General features: G+C 45.1%; 1 protein-coding gene across 1 annotated transcript in view; it reads right to left on the bottom strand.

The window, feature by feature from the left end:
• The window catches only part of LOC121270132, a 152,094-nt gene that overhangs the window by 75,894 nt on the left and 56,185 nt on the right, over positions 1–20,015 (bottom strand). Inside the window, exon 4 of the mRNA XM_041175449.1 lies at positions 2,555–2,610. Coding sequence (XP_041031383.1) covers positions 2,555–2,610 — 56 coding nt within the window. The remainder of the gene's footprint in view (positions 1–2,554; positions 2,611–20,015) is intronic.

Raw genomic sequence — 20,015 nt, 5'->3', positions numbered from 1 at the left:
TTTCTGTTTTTGTCTCAGTTTTCCAACATCTGCAGTATTTTAGTTTTACATAAATATCCCCATTACTCACTTGGAGTTACAACGAGCTTGGTCCCAGCTCCGAATATCAGGTTAATGCCACCACCACCGGACCCACAGTGGGAATGTGCCTCACAAAAACTCCCTGGGTACCAGGAAACATGCTACCGTGAGGCACACATGGCAACATTAAGCCATGGTGCAGTTTGAGAATAAAGAATCCACTGTTGTCTCCCTGCTTGTGCTGGGTCCCTCATTAGCATCATTAATGGGAAAAATCATACTGTTAGTTTTCTACGTTACAAGCGTTTGGTGAAACTTCAATGTCTCCAACTCAGACCTGGCGGGATAAAGTGACTTAATATGAATGAATAACATGGGATAAGGTTCATCTCCGAATGCTAGCTCGGGTGTTTGCAAAGGTTGTTAGCGAAATCTTGCTTTTGTACCTGATGTGATCTACTGTCAATATTCAAACAATCAATTACAGTCCCGGGTGCAGTATTTAAGCAGCACCGCTAGAATAATTCTCGTGACTTGATTCCATTATGATTAATACACGATGCTGCACTATCCATGTCACTGGCTGTAACAGTATAACAACATTTCTTGGAGAATCAGCAGACAGCTGTTTTCACCCTAGTGTTGAAATAATAGCAGGTGATGTATACTGACTGATCTCTCATTTACATGGCCAACGTTAGTACTGACACTGAATTACTTCTGACTCTACTTAAAGGGCAAATTTTGGTATAAGTCAATAATATTTGCCTAAACCACCCACTTTTTACTGGCATTCAAACAGCTGATTGTACTGATCAATGTGCTGCCTTACTTACTGGGTTCTACAGTCAGCTTGGTCCCACTCCCAAATGTCAGCGGAGTTGCTGCTCCTGCATTCACACAGCGCCCAATTCCATAACAAAAACCTTCCCAGCACCTGTCTCCGTAGTATATTAACCCATGCCCACTAACTGAATGACAAAATATCATTTGGTCTCTGACTTCTACCCATCCCAGAGCCTTATTTTAGTTACTCATTGATGGCCAGGCCAGCATTTATTGCCAATACTTAATTGCCCTTGTTCAGGTGGCATTTAAGAGCCGATCACAGTTCTGTGGGTCTGGAGCAGATTCCATTCCTTGAAGCACATGAGAGAACCAGATGGTTTTTTTTTTTAAATTACGCTAAAAGCAGAAAATGCTGGAAAAAAACATTACTGAGCTGCGAGAGAGCAGGGTTAACTCTGTTTCTCCCTCCACCGATGCTGCTAGGCTTGCTCAGTTTGCCCAGCGCGTCCTGCTTTTGTTTCAGATTCTCAGCATTCGCAGTAACTTGCTTTTACGACAATCGGCAACGCCAGGTTTTGGTTCAATTTCTACCCTCTGCGATGATCAGATTCGAACCGGTGGCTCAATTTACGCTGGAGTACTAGCCCAGACACCACCGCCGTCTGCGCCCACGAACAATTCAGAAGCATAAATTAATTCCCAAACCGCCATCTTCAATTCATGCAAGGCTCAACCACACACACACGAATTTAGAGCGTCGCAAGCTATTTCAATGGCACCCCTCCCATTATCCTACATCTTTAGCGAGCTTTTTTCAGAAATAACATGCAAAAGCTAGCAAAGCCTTAGCTCAGTGTGAATGACGTCTTCTGTTCTTAGGAAGGTCAGAGTTGGGATGAAGGTAGACCCGGGACTTTCAAAAATGTCAATTCGACTAAACGTCATTTTAATTTCGAAAAGGTTACAGATAATCGGGAAGATTAAAGAATAGATTTTAAAACGGTAAATTTCACCAAAGGCCGCTTAAAGTAAATTAGAGTGTAACCAACTTACTGGGTTGAACTGTGAGCCTAGTGCCTGCTCCAAATATTATTCTGTAATCGTAAGTGTTCACACGCCGTTATACCCCTTAACAAAAATCGCGTTCTGAACAACACATCCCCAATGCAAGTTATCATTCGCATTGTGTTAGTTACTCAGATATACTCATGCAGATAGGCATGATAGCTTAGCGATGAAAAATAAAATTTCATCCACATTTCACTTCATTCCTTGCAATACTTGCCTCTTCTATTCTAGCATGTAAAATGGGTGTCCTAAAGCATCTCACTCACTCAGCAAAACATCGAGTCTTGACCCCAGAGGCAAAAATCACCTGATCGGCAAATTTTCACGCGCCCTGACATTACAATACCAAAACTTTTGCCAACCACCTAGTCCACGTTGCTTTCAATTACAAATTGCTCCGTTTCCACACAACACTGGCTCCTTCGCTGAAACTCGAGGCAGTCCTAACTACATCAGGGAGCGAGTCTTTCAGATCCCCGGCACCCGCAGTATTCTGCTTTTACACTGGCTTGTCCGTGTTACTTCCTTTGTTTAGGTTAATTGCTGCTCTGAGCTGGTCAGTTGCTCTACTAAAATCACCCCATTATCGTCCAAACCTTTTGCTGATCTGACTCATGATCGTCCTAAAGTAATAGACCCATAACGTTGTTCATTCAGCATGGTTTGTGATACTCACTGGGCTCCACAGTTAGTTTGGTCCCTCCTCCAAAGATAAGCTTGTTGGTTCCAGTAGAATACACACAGTGCTGTACTCCCTAACACAAAGTCTGCAGCTCATTCTGGCTGAAATACCTACCCCTACCCACTCAATGTAGCAGCCAGATACAAAATTTACCTAAATATATGAGATTTTATCTTTGCAATTGTAATATTACTTTAGAATTGCCCCCTCGTTTCATCTGACCTATTGTTATAGAACTATAATATATCTCAGTGAACGGAAATATTTTAACTAATAGTCCAGATAAACAACCTTTTACCTACTTGGTTGTACAGTGAGTTTGGTGCCTGATCCAAATATGAATGCGTAGCCATTATCAGCTCCCACAGCGACATCCCAGTTAACAAAAACTATTTCTCTACCAGATTCTCATACTGAGAGGGGTAGGCAGAAATATGATGGAAAGATTAGGTGTCATTGCTAATTTAATTCATTACAGCGTTTTATCCAGAAATCGCGTGAATCAAGAAACTGACTTCAATGTTGCAAACTGTAATTTCAGGTTTAGCCTGCCTGTATTTTGTCCCAGTGTGAAACGCCCCCTGAACGCTGACACAGTACTGGGACAGTTCCTCGCAAAGACATTCGAAGACCGACTGCAAATTCACTTTATTATAAGAATCTCTACCTAATGTTCGAATTTGCGTCATTTCAGCCCATCATTAGTGACACTCGGATAAGGAACAAGATCCCGTTTCCTCCCGCCTCCTACCCCCATTTGTTTATTCTGTCCATTTTCAGCACTAACCGATGCAAAATGGTAATTAGACACATTGAACGTGACCGGCAGTTTTACGTCCAGTTATATGAACAATTTATTACCATTTGCACCACTTACTTGGTTCGACAGTTAGTTTAGTCCCAGTTCCAAAGAGTAGTTTCTTAGCACCGCTATAACTCACACGATGCCATACCCCATAACACAAACCCTGCGGCTCAAACTGGCAGCATTACCGTGTGACCACTTCTAAATCCAAGCAGCCTAAGAACATCTCCTGCTTGCAAAACATTCCATAGGAACACTATGTAGCCATTTAAAACTTAATTGACTGTTTCAAATTCAAGCAGGGATACACTCACATGTTAAATGAAGAGCACAATTCTCTCCCACATGCGTTCATATCCGAACACAATTCACATTTATGTTCCTCTGGAGAAGGGTCACAGGCGCTCGAAAGGTTAATTCTGTTTCTCCCTCCCCCCTGATGCTCTCAGGCTGCTGGGTTTCTCCAGAATTTTCTGTTTTTGTTTCACGTTTAATTTATTTTTCTACAATTGAACTAAAAACGGATTTGTGGACTCTTCCTGTTCACATGTCCCAGTTAATGATATCGGCTCGGGATATAACCAATGGCAAGGTGCGACACTCTAGTTGTATTCTCAATTAAATGCCATGAATTCAGCTTACTCGAGCTTCCACATTTCAGAACGACTGCATTTATGTTTCTTATTGAAGTTTCTAACCATTCACAGCTGCCCTTTCAAATTTCACCAGAAGGTCCCAGTTTAAGTATCTCTAACACCACTAAGTACACTAATTCCATACTCACTTGGAACTACAGTGAGTCTGGTCCCGGATCCGAATATGAAAACATTACCAGTTCCAATATTCTCACAGTGAGATCTCGCCGCACAAAAACCCCCTGAGACTTGGAAATGTACTTTCAAGAGGCGCACTTGCCAATATTAAGTTGGAGAAATAACGAATCGCATGATATGCAATTCTAGTTATATTTCTCAGTAGCTTTATTGCTGCTTAACCGGACTTGACAATGCAGGAACAATTGCATTTAAGTTCCTTGGCGAGGTTCCGAACTTTTCACAATCCCACTTCAAAATGATTTGGCTGGACGGCCTTAATTTTAAGCTCTCTAACACCACTTCATCTGAACATTGCTCAGAGGAAGGACTCGAAACGTTAACTCTGTTTCTCACTCCACAGTTGCTGTCAAACGTGCAGAGTTTTTCCAGATTGTTCTCTATTTTTGTTTCAGATTTGCTTTTATATGAATATTTCCATACTCACTTGGAGTTACAACGAGCTTGGTCCCCGCTCCGAATATTACTTTAGTGCCGGTACCACCAGACCCACAGTCGGAATGTGCCTCACAAAAACCCTCTGGCTACCAGGAAACATGCTATCGTCAGGCACACTTGTCAATGCTAAGTTATGTTGCAGTTTGAGAATAAAGAATCCACTGTTGTCGCCCTGCTTGTGCTGGGTCTCTCATTGGCATCATTGGTAGGAAAAATCATGCTGTTAGTTTTTTACGTTACAAGCGTTTGGCGTAACTTCAATGTCTTGAACTCAGAACTGGCGGAATAAAGCGATTTAGTATTAATGAATAACATGGGACAAGGTTCATCTCTGAATGCTAGTTCGGGTGATTGAAAAGGTCGTTAATGACATCTTGCCTTTGTATCTGATGTGATCTACTGACAATATTCAAACAAGCAATTACAATGAGGGATGCAACATTTAACCAGCTCCGCTAGAATAACTTCAGTGACTTGACTCCATTATCTTAATACACGGTGCTCCACTCTCCATATCGCTGGCTGTAACATTATGCAAAGATTTCTTGGAGAATCAGCAGACAGCTATTTTCACCGTAGGTTGAAATAAAGCAGATAATGTACATTGCCTGATCTCTCATTTACACGGCCAACGTTAGCACTTACACCGAATTACCTCTGTGTCTATTTAAAGGGAAACTTTTGGTATAAGTCAATAATATTTGCCTATACTGGCATTCAAACAGCTGATTGTACTGATCAATGTGCTGCCTTACATACTGGGTGCAACTGTCAGCTTGGTCCCACTCCCAAATTTCAGAGGATTTGACATCCCTGCATTCACACAGCGCCCAATGCCTTAATAGAAATCATCCCAGCAACTGTCTCCGTAGATTATTAACCCATGCCCATCGGCTGAACTGACAAAATAACATTTGGTTTCTGACTTCCACCCCTCCTATAGCCTATTTTATTTACTAATTGATGGCTAGGCCAGCATTTATTGTCGATGCCTTATTCAGAAGACATTTATGGGCCTACCAGGTTACCGTGGGTCTGGAGGCACGTGTAGGCCAGGCCAGGTAAGGACAACAGATTCCCTTCCCTAAAGGACATCAGTGAACCAGATGGGCTTTTTACGACACTAAAAGCAGAAAAAGCATTTCGAATTTTCAAGAGAGTAGGGTTAACTCCGTTTCTCTCTCTACCCGATCCTGCTAGGCTTGCTGAGTTTTTCCCCGTACTTTTTGTTTTTGTTTCAGATTTCCAGCACCCGCTGTAATCTGCTTTCACCACAATCGGCAATGTCAAGTTTGGGTTCAATATCTACCCTCTGCTATGGTTAGAATCAAACCCACAGCTCCATTTATGGTGTAATACTAGACTAATTACAACACCACTGCATCACCACCTGTCATCATAAGATTACAGATAATCGGGAAGATTATAGAATAGATTTAAATCTGGTAAATTTCCCAAATGGTGGATTAAAGCAAATTGGAGATGTAAACAACTTACTGGGCTCAGCTGTGAGCCTAGTGCCTGCTCCAAATATTATTTTGTAGTCGTTAGTGTTCACACACCATTATACCCCTTAACAAAAATAGCTTTCTGAACAATGTTTCATCTCCATAACACATTCGCAATGCAAGTTATCAATAAATCATTCGCATTTTTGTTAGTTACTCACATATAGTGCGGATAGGGGTGAGGGCTTAACCATGCAAAGTAAAATTTGATCCACATTTCAACTCAATCCATGCTATACTTGCCTTTGTTGTTCTAGCATGTAAAATGGGCCACCTGAAACATCTCACTTACTCGGCAAAACATTGAGCCTTGCCCCAGAGGCAAAAATCACCTTATCGGCAAAGTTCACGCACCCTGACATTCTAATGCCAAAACTTTTCCCGACCAGCTATTCCACGTTGCTATCAATTTTAAATTTCTCCTTTTCCAGGCAACACTGAAATTCAAGGCAGTTCAGGGAGCAAGTCTTTCCGATTCCTGGCACCCACAGTATTCTGCTTTTACACTGGCTTGTCCATTTTACTCCTTTTGTTTAGGTTAATCGCTGCTCAGAGCTGGTCAGCTGCTCTATTAAAATCAACCCACCATCTTCCAAACTTTTTGCTAATATGACTCATGATCGTTCTAAAGCTATAGACCCATACCGTTGTTCATTCAACACGGTTTGCGATACTCACTGGGCTCCACAGTTAGTCTGGTCCCTCCTCCAAAGGTAAGGCTTGTAGTCCCCAGTATAATCCACACAGTGCTATATTCCCTAACACAAAGTCTACAGCTCATTCTGGCTGAAAAAAACATACCTGTCCCTGCCTTATCAATGCAGCACCCAGATACAAAATCTACCTAAATATATGAGATTTTAGTTGTGCAATTGTAACATTACTTTAGAATTGTCGCCTCATTTCATCTGACCTATTGTTATATAACTATAATATATCTCAGTGAACGGAAATATTTTAACTAACATTGCAGATAAACAAGCCTATACCTACTTGGTTGTACAGTGAGTTTGGTGCCTGATCCAAATATAAATGTGTAGCCATTATCAGCTCCCACAGTGACATCCTGGTTAACAAAAACTATTTCTCTACCAGATTCCCACAGTAAGAGCGGTAGGCAGGAATATGATGGAAAGATTAGGTGTCATTGCTAATTTAATTCTTTGCAGTATTCTATCTAGAAATCGCCCGTTTCAAGAAACTGACTTCAATGTTGCAAACTGTAGTTTCAGGTTTAGCCTGCCTGCATTTTGTGCCAGTGTGCACGATGCCATATCCCATAACAAAAACCCTGCGGCTCAAACTGGCAGCATTACCGTGTGACCACTTCTAAATACAAACAGCCTAAGAACATATCCTGCTTGCAAAACATTCCATAGGAACCCTCTGCAGCCATTTAAAAGTGAATTGCCTGTTTCAATTTCAACGAGGGATACTTTCCCATGTTAAGTAAAGAGCACAATTCTTTCCCACAGACGTTCATATCCGACTACAATTCACATTTCTGTTCCTCTGGAGAAGGGTCACACGGACTGGAAAGTTTAACTCTGCTTCTCTCTCCCACAGATGCTCTCAGGCATTAAAAGCGGAAAATGCATTTCGGAGTTTCAAGAGAGCAGGGTTAACTCTCTTTCCCACTCCACCGATGCTGCTAGGCTTGCTGCGTTTTTCCCAGGATTTTGTATTTTTATTTCAGATTTCCAGCATACGCAGTGCTTTGCTTTTATATAACAATTTCCATACTCACTTGGAGTCACAATGAGACTGGTCCCTGCTCCGAATATGAGCTTATAACCACATACTCAGAGTGGGAGTGCGCCTCACAAAAACCCTGGCTACTAGGAAACTTGGAGAATCAGCAGAAGGCTATTTTCACCGTACTTAGAAATAAAAGCGGGTAATGTATATTGACTGATCTCTCATTTACACGGCCAACGTTACTACTGACACCGAATTATTTCTGTCTCTATTTAAAGGGAAAATGTTGACATAAGTCGGTAATATTTTGCCCTCTCTAACATGACCCCTGTAAAGAATTGGATTCTCCAGGGATCCATACCATAAATAAGCCGAGAATCTTCCAAACATAGTTCTCTGTAGCTGGTCAGGTATTACACCATCTGCTGACATTTGAATACTCACTGGGTTCCACGACTAATTTCGTGCCGCCTCCAAATGTTAGTTTGTAGACGCCACTATGTATTGTCACACAGTGTTACACGCCATTGCAAACAAATGCCACCGGTACCATCTGAATCTTGGACATGGGCACCGCTGATTCCCACTCTGTGGCATGTTGCTGCTCCAGGTAACATTCCCTATTTCCGGACTTGCGTCAAAAATTAGACATTGGCTCGGCACACGGAACAGACTCTCGCGTTCTGCTAACCCCGGCGAATATTCAGCTCCACTTACGCCAGGGGCACTGAACCGCCGGCGAATCTCGTATAAATAGGCAAGAAAAGCCTGATTTGTGTCCCCACTGGTGTCTACTTTCAGCCCACACTGTTCGACAGCTAACTCCGGAACCTCCTTCAAGCCAATCCTTTCAGTAAGTATTAACTTAGACCTATGCCAAAAGAAATGACCCTTCTCCACCTGTGTTAATAGACTGGCCTTCTGCATATTACGCCTGCATATAGGCATTCAGGTCTATTCCGACTAAAGGTACTCCACTTTGCGGGATATTGCATTGCATTTACAATCGAAAGAATCTGCAAGATCTACAGCCCTTCCCTGGGTCATTATCCGATGGCCATTCATTCTTGGCACAGCACTTACTCGGCTCGACCGTAAGTCTGGTTCCGGGCCCAAACAGGAAACTGGAACCTCCAGCACCTTCACACAGCACTCAATCTCATTACAAAAACCTTCTCATTTGTAACATATTGCTGCTTCAAATAGCCAATAAAATCAAAAGTCCATTTCATTCTTTTGCTTTCGATCGAAGAGACATTAAAATATTGAAGTCTCACAAGCGACTTTTAAAAAAATCAGTCATGGGCTGTGGACATTTGCTGCCCATCGCTAATTGCCCTCAGTTTTTTATATACTCGTTCATGGAATGCAGGTATTGCAGGCCAGACCAACATTTATTACCCATCCCTAATTGCCCTTGTTCAAGGGGACATTTTAAGAGTCAACCACGTTACTGTGGGTCTGGAATCACATGTAGGCCAGACCAGGTAAGGGAGGCAGATTTCCTCTTCGAAAGGACATGGGTGAACCAGATGGGTTTTTAACAACAATCGACAATGGTTTCATGGTCACCATCAGACTCTTTATTCCAGATTTTTATTGAATCCAAAATTCCACCATCGGACCTGGGTCCCCAGAGCGTTACCCTGGGGTGTCTGGATTACTGTTCCAGGGACAATACCACTACACCATCGCTTCCTCCTCGTTCAGGGGGCATTTAAGAGTCCACCACATTGCTATGGGTCTGGAGTCACACGTGGGCCAGACTTCCTGCCCTAAAGGGCATTAGTGATGGACTTTTACGACAATAGATGACAGCTTCATGGACACGATGCCTGAGACTAGCTCTCGATTGCAAATTGAGTTTCTTTAATGAATTGAATAGAAATTCCACCTGTGTCCCCGAAGCATTTACCTGGACCTCTGCATTGCTAGCAGTCGGACATTAACAATACGCCACCACCTCCCCCTAACAACCCTCCCCCCCACCCCCCCCCGACCCCCTGCGAATGCCCTTCCTTATTCCCTTCGTCCTCCTTTCTTGTTAGAAAATTCAGAACAATTTCCAGCTGCCCCTATTTCCAACCCTCACCACTTTTTGTAGGTCCCTGTGCCCTTCTATTAACGTTGTATCAGTGTCCGGGAAGCGTTGGAAATGGACATGGGGAAGTAGCTATTGCCCTTGTCAAATATGGAATGCCAACCTCAAACTATCTCAACCAACGTCAGTCGCATTGCTAAATCAGTAAAAAGGTTTGCAGACTCACTCGGCTCCACTGTCAGTTTGGTTCCTTGCCCAAAGATTAGCGGGTTAGCTCCTGATGCTACCCACAGCGTTTCTCCCCCTATCAAAAACCCCTGCTTCTCCCCCTCACCCCACCCTGCATGTATTAGCACAGGCCTAGCCGCTGGTGTCTCCATTTTAATAGTTTGTTATTATTATTATTGTTCGTTCACGGGATGCGGGCATCTCTGGCTAGGCCAGCATTTGTTGCCCTTCCCTACTTGCCCCTGTTCACGGGGCATTTAAGAGCCAACCATATTGCTGTGGGCCAGGAGTCACATGTAGGCCATCCAGGTTAGGATGTCAGATTTCCTTCTCTGAAGGACATTAGAATAATTTAAAGATGCAAAAAAAAAATCCAAAATTCTCCAAGGCTCTTTCGACATCACCTTCCAAACCCACGACCATTACCATCTAGAAGGACAAGGGCAGCAGATAGATGGAAACATCACCACCTGGAAGTTCCCCTCCCAGTCACTCACCATCCTGACTTGGAAATATATCGGCTGTTCCTTCACTGTCGATGGCTCAAAACCCTGGAATTCCCTCCCTAACAGCGCCGTGGGTGCACCTACACCACATGGGCAGCAGCGATTCAAGAAGGCGGCTCACCACCACTTTCTGAAGGGGGCAATTAGGGGGACAGACAATAAATGCTGGCCCAGCCAGCGAAGCCCACATCCCGTGAATAAATACAAAAAGCCCATTCAATTTTTCATGATAGAAATTTTCCAGGTCTGACCTCATGCTAGCAAATCTATTGTTTTTTTTAAAACAACTGCTCCGAAGCATCTATATCATTTGTTGCAGCAACAAAAAAAATAGACACCAGAATCATTCCCAGTATAAGCAACTGGGGCCCCACCAGCGCCGTGTGCCATTTTAACGGTACTTTCATTGTTTGAAATCCTACGGAGGCTTTTGTGTACGACGTGACTGACCCCAATCGGTACATTGAAGCGGTTTGTATACCTGGTTTCTGACTCTGCTGTTACATTCCCGGTTTAAAACGATTCAGCTAACACGGGTCTCGGAATCTATCATCGTTTCCAATTCCGTTATTTCCCCTTAGACTCATAGACGTTTACAGCGTTGAAGGAGGCCATTCGGCCTAGCCTGTCTGCGTCGGCCAGCAAAGATCTGATGACACTAACCCCATTTTCCAGCGCTGGGCCCATACCCCTGGAGGCTATGGCGACTCAAGTGGATATCTAAACACTTCTGAAATGTTACAAGAGTTTCTGACTCAATTTCAGGCAGTGAGTTCCAGACTCCCACCACCCTCTGGGTGAAAACATTTCCCCTCAACTCCCCACTGAGCCTTCTACCCCATCTTAAATCTCTACCCCCTGGTCATTGACTCATGGAAAAAAGTGTCTTCCAATTCACCCTATCTATGCCCCCCCACCCCCCCCACAACTGTCTCACCCCCCCCCCCCACCACCCCCCATGATCTTCTACACCTCTATCAGGTCCCCTCTCAACATTTGCTGCTCCAAGGAAGACAGACCGGCCTTATCCAACCTTCCCCCATAGCTGACAATAACCAGAACAACAGGGGTTTGGTAGTACGGGGCTTGATTTTTGCTGAAAAAAAGAGACTTATCGAAGTTTTTCGGTTTCCACTCATCAGGACCCTTCGCAAGAAAACAATAGGTGGGGGCCTGCAGAGGGAATACCTGAGGCTTGAATGAGTGCTCTGGCCACGATTTTCGGGTACTTACTGGGTATCACTGTCAGCTTCGTCCCCTTTCCAAATATCAACGTGTTTGCTGCCCCTCCAGCATTCGCACGTTGCTAAACGCACTGACAAAAACCCCGAGCTGCGCACAGGAAAGTTGACATCGGCGCACTGCTCTTTGTTAACGCAACCCTACCAACCTGGACCGTTAAGCTGTCGGTCGGTGCCAAGATGGAACCAGCGATGCCAGTATTATCAGAACCATGATAAAACCAACTGAGTTAACCAGCCTTCCTTCGACCAATATTGTCTCCTGTTGCTCATCTTATACCATTAATCATTAAAACATTAAAGCCAATAGATCTGTAAACGGAGATGCGATTTATCAGGCTTAATGGGAGCATCTTGAGAAAGATTCGCCCATTTCCCAACTACAGGGTTGAGTGTATTAGAACTATCTGCCCATTGCCGTGTCTGAAAGTTCACACCCCTCAAATGCAGTTCACCTCACCCCCAAATGCAAACCGTTCCTGGACAAGCAATCCGGGATTCCACGAGTCAACCCCCATCTGGTTCACTAATGCCCCTTAACGAAGGCAAATCTGCCGGCCTTACCTGGCCTACATGTGACTCCAGACCCACAGCCATTGGCTCTTAAATGCCCTCTGAACACGGGCCATTGAGGATGGGCAATAAATGCTGAACAGCAAGATTAATCCAGGCCCACAATACTAGCAGTAATATGGTTGCTTGCCCTTTAACTGCCCCTTTGAAATGGCCGAGCTGGTCAGGGGCAATTAGGGAAGGGTAACAAATGCTGACCTAGCCAGTGACGCCCACATCCCATGATTTCTTTTTTAAAAAACTAGAAGGGATTCACCAGCAATTTGCCAGTGGCTGGAATGGAATGGGTAATAATTATTGGGGCTTAGTAGCGACTAGTATATGCCCAGAATTAATTCAGATATATATTCTTTTTAAATAAAAAAAGATATGTGTTAAGGGATGGAGAAGGAGAGAGAGAAAGAGAGAGATGATAGACAAGTTGCAAAGGTCAACTTACTCGGCTGGACAATCAGCCTGGTTCCACCTCCGAAATTGAGCACATCTACTCCAGAGTTCACACAGCGTTAAACTGCTTGATAAAAACCAACCCCGCATCAGACGCCCAGGGCAACTGCATGAACTAGAATGTTCATTTGGTGATGGTACTGCTGTACATTTCAAAGTTATCACTCCCACTTACTTTGCCCCTTCGGTGCTTCACATCGGCGTAGGATCCCAGATTCCTTCCCTTTGAACGACACTAGTGAAATACTAAAGGGTCCGGCGACCTGCTCGGTGCTCACCCTCCCTGTCCCTCGCCCCTTCGACCCTGCTGCACGCCTACGGGCTGCGTTCCCTTTCATTGCCAGGAGCAGGGCCGCTCGCTCTGCCGTGAGAACCCGGGTAACGTCTTTTCCCGATCAGCGACTTACTCGGCAACCCCCGAGCCAAAGGCGAACTCGTTCGCCGCAGCTTCGTAAGGCACTCGTCGCTCACCAACTGCACAAAACGAAACACCTAGGATGCACCACATGGCGGATCAGGTGGTCTCAGCCTTCACTTTCGTCCGTCTGGCACAGCCAATGGCATAGAAACATTGAAACTAGGAACAGGAGCAGGCCATTCGGCCCTTCGAGCCTGCTCCGCCATTCATTGTGATCATGGCTGATCATTCAACTCAATAGCCTGCTCCCGCCTTCTCCCCATACCCTTTGATCCCTTTCGACCCCAAGACCCCTAACTCCTTCTAGAAAACATACACAATGTTTTGGCCTCAAATACTTCCTGTGGTAGCGAATTCTACAGGCTCACCACTCTCTGGGTGAAGACATTCCTCCTCATCGAATGAGGCATTTCGTACCTGCAGCCGCAGTGCAGTGGATGTTATCGGGAGTAATAAGATAACCGCAACTGTGCGCAGTTATTAATTCTATCAGTGTGACCCAACTACTCAACTATATCCAACTCTGACCTCCCCCCACCCCCCCATCATTCTGATATTCGGCTGCCTCTTTTCTCGCGTGATCCGCACGTTTTAACACAACATGCCTCTGTTTCAATGCTGAATAATGCCAGGAAGGTCGGAGAGTGACTGGAGAGGTTCAGGTCTCTTCGATCTCAGGGTTCATCGTTGCTTCCCCCCCTCTCCCCTCCCTCTGTAGAGGTGGAAGCGTTTAGAGAGGTAATATATGACGCGTAAGCAGTTGCTCTCCAAACGGTTTTTTAAAAAAAAATATTCACGGGATGTGGGCTTCGCTGACCGAGCCCAGCATTTATCACCCATCCCCTAACTGCCCCCTTGCGAAGGTGGTGGTGAGCTGCCTTATTGAGCCGCTGCAATCCCTGCGGTGTAGGTACACCCACAGTGCTGTTAGGGAGGGATTTTGACCCAGCGACAGTGAAGGAACGGAGATATATTTCCAAGTCAGGATGGTGAGTGAATTGGTGAGGAACTTCCAGGTGGTGGGTGTTCCCCATGTGTCTGCTACCCTTGTCCCTCTAGATGGTAGTGGTCGTGGGTTTGGAAGGTGCTGCCTAAGGGGCCTTGGTGAGTTCCTGCAGTGCATCTTGTAGATGGTACACAATGCTGCTACTGTGCGTCGGTGGTAGAGGCAGTGAATGCTTATGGATGTGGTGCAAATCAAGCGGGGCTGCTTTGTCCTGGACGGTGTGGAGCTCTTGAGTGTTGTGGGAACTGCACTCATCCAGGCAAGTGGGGAGTATCCCATCACATTCCTGACCTGTGCCTTGTAGATGGTGGACAGGCTTTGGGGAGTCAGGAGGTGAGTTTCTCATCGCAGGATTCCCAACCTTTGACCTGCTCTTGTAGCCACAGTATTTATATGGCTTGTCCAGTTCAGTTTCTGGTCAATGATAACCCCCAGGCTGACCCCCCACCGCCCCCCCCCCACTCCCCCTCCCCATTGGAGTACTTCATCCTGCTTTTGGCATTATCTTATAACCTGCTTTGAACAGTATGTTACGTATGATACCCCAAGGGATCACTGATGCGAGAAACCTCGCCCTGTAGCGCACAGGTAAATCGTACCTGAGTGTTGCCGTACTTGTCAATCGCGTTCATCATGTTCTTTCTGCTCCTTGTTCGGAGAGCTACCCGCTCTGTTAATCAGCTGTTTAGGGCAGCGTTGAGTTAATTTCGGTTACAAAAGCGGCTCAGCACCTGTGTGTTGAGGGTGACCAGCGATGGATGATAGACGCTGGCCTTGCGACTGACTGGCTTACGTTTAATCAAAAATATTTTTTTAAAAAACGTGTTTGTGTCGAGGGAGTGAAGTTTTACATACGTGTAAATACGAAAGTCAACTTACCGGGTTGGACAATCAGTCTAGTTCCACCTCCGAAAACCACTTTCCCTATTGTTCCAGAAATCACACGGTGCTAAACTGCGTTACAAAATCTACCCCACAGCAGCAAGGTGATATCACTGCTTTGTTTCTCTCCAACGAATTACTGTCTCCTCTTATTTTTTTATTTAGTCTGACATATCAGCGTGAAATCCACATGGAGGAGAACTGAAATAAATGCATTTGAAAACATTTTAGGAGAGTAAGAGGCGACTTGATTGAAACCTTTAAGACCCTGAGTGGTCTTGACAGGTAGACGTGCAGAGGATGTTTCCTCTTGTGGGAGAATCTAGAACTGGGGGGGTCACTGATTAAAAATAAAGGGTCGCCCATTTAAGGCAGAGGTGAGGAGAGTATTTTTTCTCTCAGAAGATCGTGAGTCTTTGGAACTGTCTTCATCAAAAAGCGGTGGGAGCAGAATCTTTGAACATTTTTCAAGGAAGAGATGGATAGATTCTTGATTAACAAGGGTTTGGGGTGGTGAAATGTTATCGGGGGTAGGTGAGAATGTGGGGTGGTGGTTACAATCAGATCAGCCATGATCTTATTGAATGGCAGAGCAGCCTCGAAGGGCCGAGTGGCTTGCTTCTGCTCCTAGTTCGTAAGTTCGCATGAGGGTCATCCAGGGTGGTGAAGGATGCAGGATGGTGGTGTACTGTTAATGTCAGGGGGCAAGCGGGAGGGAACTTGAGGTCAAATTCCCAACATGGTATCTGGTGGAATTCAAATTCAATTGATAAATCTGTAGCTTGAAGGCTAACCTCGGTGTTGGTGACCATGAATCTAGCATTGACTGTTGTAAAAACCCATCTGGTTCACTAATGTCCTTCAGGTAAGGAAATCTGCCGTCCTTGCCTGGTCTGACCTACATGTGCCTCGAGATCCAGAGTAACGTGTTTAACTCTCCACTGCCCCCTGCAATGCTTTAACAAGGGCAATTAGAATTGGGCAACACGTGCTGACCTCGCCTGTGACTCCCACGTCCCGTGAAAGAATAAAGAAGAAACAGATCCTGGAATCTAACATCAACCTAAACGATCGCAAGCTTTGAAATATCAATTTCCAACCCCATCATATGTCTTTTTTTCTCTCGCTAAAGCGAATTTCTAGCACTGAGCGTGCGAAGGAAGTGCAATCAGATATCATGAGTAAAGGAAGCCAGTTCTCAGGTTCCTGATGTGTCTCCCCACTTATTCCGGGCATCGCCACCAGAGGACGCTGTTTATCTGCATTCAGCCGTCATTTCCCCCGATCAGATCACCCCACACTCAGAAACACAGAAGAACATCCTCACTTTCATGTTCAGTCTCTCTCCTAATAAAGGATAGCATTCCATCAGTCTTCTTAATGACTCACTGTACCTGCATACTAACTTTTTGTGACTCTTGCACTCGAACACCTAGGTCCCTCTGCACCTCAGTGTTCTGCAGCCATTCTTTAAGTAACACACTGCCGATTTTATTCTTCCTGCCAAAGTGAACAATTTCACATGTGCCCACATTAAACTCCATTCGCCAGACCTATGCCCACCCTCGTAACCTATCTATATCCGTCTGCAACCTCCTCATGTCCTCTTCACAACATACTTTCCTACCTATCTTTGTGTCCTCTGCAAATTTAGCTACCATGCCTTCGCTTCCCCCACCTAACTCATTAACGTAAATCGTAATAATTTGAGACCCCAGTATAGGCTCATGTGGGACTCCATTCCTCACATCCTGGCAAGACAAAAAAAAAAACATTTATGCATTGTCTAGGCTTTCCGTCAGCCCGAGAACCTTCTATTCATGCTAAGACCATAAGACCATAAGACATAGGAGCAGAAATTAGACCATTCGGTCCATTGAGTCTGCTCCGCCATTCAATCATGGCTGATAAGTTTCTCAACCTCATTCTCCTGCCTTCTCCCCATAACCTTTGATCCCCTTACCAATTAAGAAACTATCTATCTCGGTCTTAAATACATTCAATGACCTGGCCTCCACAGCCTTCTTCGACAATGAATTCCATTCCTAATATGCTACCCCGACACCATGAGCCTTTAGTTTCTGTAATAATCTCTGAGGTGGAGCCTTATCAAAAGCCTTCTGGAAAATCTGCAGAACACCGGGGAATTTATGCAGTCCATCCTCGCAATTTAAGTCCTTGGACCCCGAAAGCATTGTTCTGCATGAATTGCAGCCATCTCGCAGCCACCACCAACAGCCCTGTTGCCCTTTCCCGGTCTGGCCTACACGCTGACCTTGAATGCCCTCTGAACAAGGGGCAATTAAAGATGGACAATAAATGCTGGCCTAGCCAGCGAAACCCACATCCCATGAACAGAAAGGGAAACTGCCAGCCACGCATAGAGTTATAATTCTAAGTTGTCCATTTACGTATTGTTTAGAAAAGTTGAGGCTTTAACAAAAATGTTGATGTGGAGAGGGTGTTTCCTCTTGTGTGAGAATCTAGAACTGGGGGTCACTGTTTAAAAATAAGGAGTCGCCCATTTAAGACTGAGATGAGGAGATGTTTTTCTCTCAGAGAGTTATGAGTTTTTGGATCTCCCTCAAAAGTTGAAGGAGAGTCTTTGAATATTTTTCAGACATAGGTGTCCGCCATTCGAGGTCGGTATCAGTTAGACTCAGGCCAATCAGAGTAAAGTGGGAGTCGTATTCTCCGAAGCTTACTGACTCCCAACTATTCATGAGGACATGTACTTCGCTCTTAACTCACACCGGAAGGGTGGAAGGGGTTCTGGTCGGGTGAGCAAGGGTAAACAATTCCTCCCTCAGTTTGAGGGCAATATGTGAGGTGAAGTCTCATTTGGGGAAAATAATCATCTCCCCCATGCATCCATGCATCCCACCCTTGGCATTAGCATTCAGTACCATCCGTTTATACTCGCGCCCAGTTGCATTCATTAACTTTAGCACCTTTATTCTTCAATCGCTCTTTATCACGGGAAACTGCCACAATTGAAAGAAAAAGGAAAATGCTCGTCACAAGCAAGGGCGGTAGGGAGGTGGGGGAGGAGGTGGGGAGGGGATGGGGGAGGTGGAGGAGGGGATGGAGGAGGTGGGTGACGGGGATGCGCAGCGGTGGGAGCATCGCAGGTCTGAAGGGAAAATTCGATGGGTGATTGAAAAACAAGTCAGCAAAGTGCAGTAGGAAGAGGGCAGCCTGGGGCGATTAATCGTCTTATTGGGCCAACGGGGCGAAGCAGGGAAGCAATGGGCCGAAGGGCTTTGTGGCTTAACCTTTTATGCTTCCAGAGTTAATAGGTGGATTATCATCGGGTAACATTTTTTTTCACAATTTCGTCCTATCGCTTATTGCTTTGGGTCAATAAAGGTGAGAGAGGTACTCACTCGGTTCCACCACCAGTCTGGTTCCATTTGCAAACGCTACTCTGCTGGATACCGCTCCATATTCTACACAGTGCTACCTGCCTGATCAAAAACCCCTGCCTGCTGAATGAATGCTGGTGCGACTGCTGTGCCTGATTGCCTGGCGTACATTCGCCTCCTCAATGCGTCCACGTACCCCACAAACTCTGCGTTAAGATTCAGCAGACTGTATTGCTACTCGCCCTCAATTGCATTCGTTGGTTTCCAGCACGTTTCTTTCCCTATCGCTCTTAAGCACTTGAAATTTCCTGCTGATTTTGCACTGGAATCTAAATCTGGATGAGATTGTGAAGAGATTGGGGTTTCTCTACTCGAAAGGTTATTGATCAGCGCCCCCACTCACCTAAGGAGGATACTTATCAGATCTTAGGTGGAGTTTGGATCTGCCGGGAAAGGTGAGGGTGGAGCCATCGACCCTGAGCAGCAAAACCCATCGCACACACACACACACACACATGTAAAGACACAGACAAGCAAACACGTAGACATGCACGCGCAAACACAGACACAAACACGCGCGCACACACACACGTAAACACACACAGACAAGCAAACACACACATGCACGTAAACACAAAGATGCAAACACACACACGCGCGCAGACACACACACAAGCGAACACACACACATGCGCACAATGTGTCTGGATCCATTTCTTTTAACAAAACTCACCTCAACAGCAAAGGGCAGCCAGCAGAGGGCGCCAAGCGTTCATGTCAAGGAGTTCATGTAAGTCGAATAATAGGGAGTTAAAAGCTGTAGGAGATGGAAGGTTAATGAAGAGATATCATTGTAGAAAGTAAACAAACAGACGCTGATCCAAAGAATACTGCACGGCTTCAGTTATCCTTTAATTTCAACCTTGGCAGCCGTACCATAAGGGCAGTTTTCACCTGGGACCAGTGTTCTGGCGAGCCATTTACCTAGGGCGGCAGAAACGACTTTAAGCTAAATAATGGGGGGAAGGGGTCATGAGAGGAGAGATGCGGTAAATTAAAGGGGAACCATAAGGTAATAGTGCAGGGTAGTGATTTGGGTAATGATAACTAGAGTGTGGCAGGGAGGGACAGGGCATACAAACTTCAAGTGCACCGGCAGATAACACAAGAGATTGAGAAAATAAAATTGCAATAAAAAAGATGAAGGCTCTCTGTCTGAATGCACACAGTGGTCATAACAAAATGGGTAAGTTGCTAGCCACGGATAGAAACAAATATACATCAGCTGAAAGGCAGCACAGAGACATGGTTACAAGGTGACCAAGGGTGGGACCTGAAGCTTGAAGGGCATTTGACATTTCGAAATGATAGAAATCTTGGAAACGGCGGTGGGGTAGCTCTGGAAATTAAGGATGGCACTAGTGCAAAAGCGAGAGATGACCTAATCTCGAAATCCCAAGGGGTAA

The sequence above is a fragment of the Carcharodon carcharias genome, chromosome 27, assembly GCF_017639515.1.
Source record: "Carcharodon carcharias isolate sCarCar2 chromosome 27, sCarCar2.pri, whole genome shotgun sequence".
In the NCBI taxonomy this organism is placed as follows: Eukaryota; Metazoa; Chordata; class Chondrichthyes; order Lamniformes; family Lamnidae; genus Carcharodon; species Carcharodon carcharias.
This window is presented reverse-complemented; position numbering and strand designations above follow the sequence as displayed.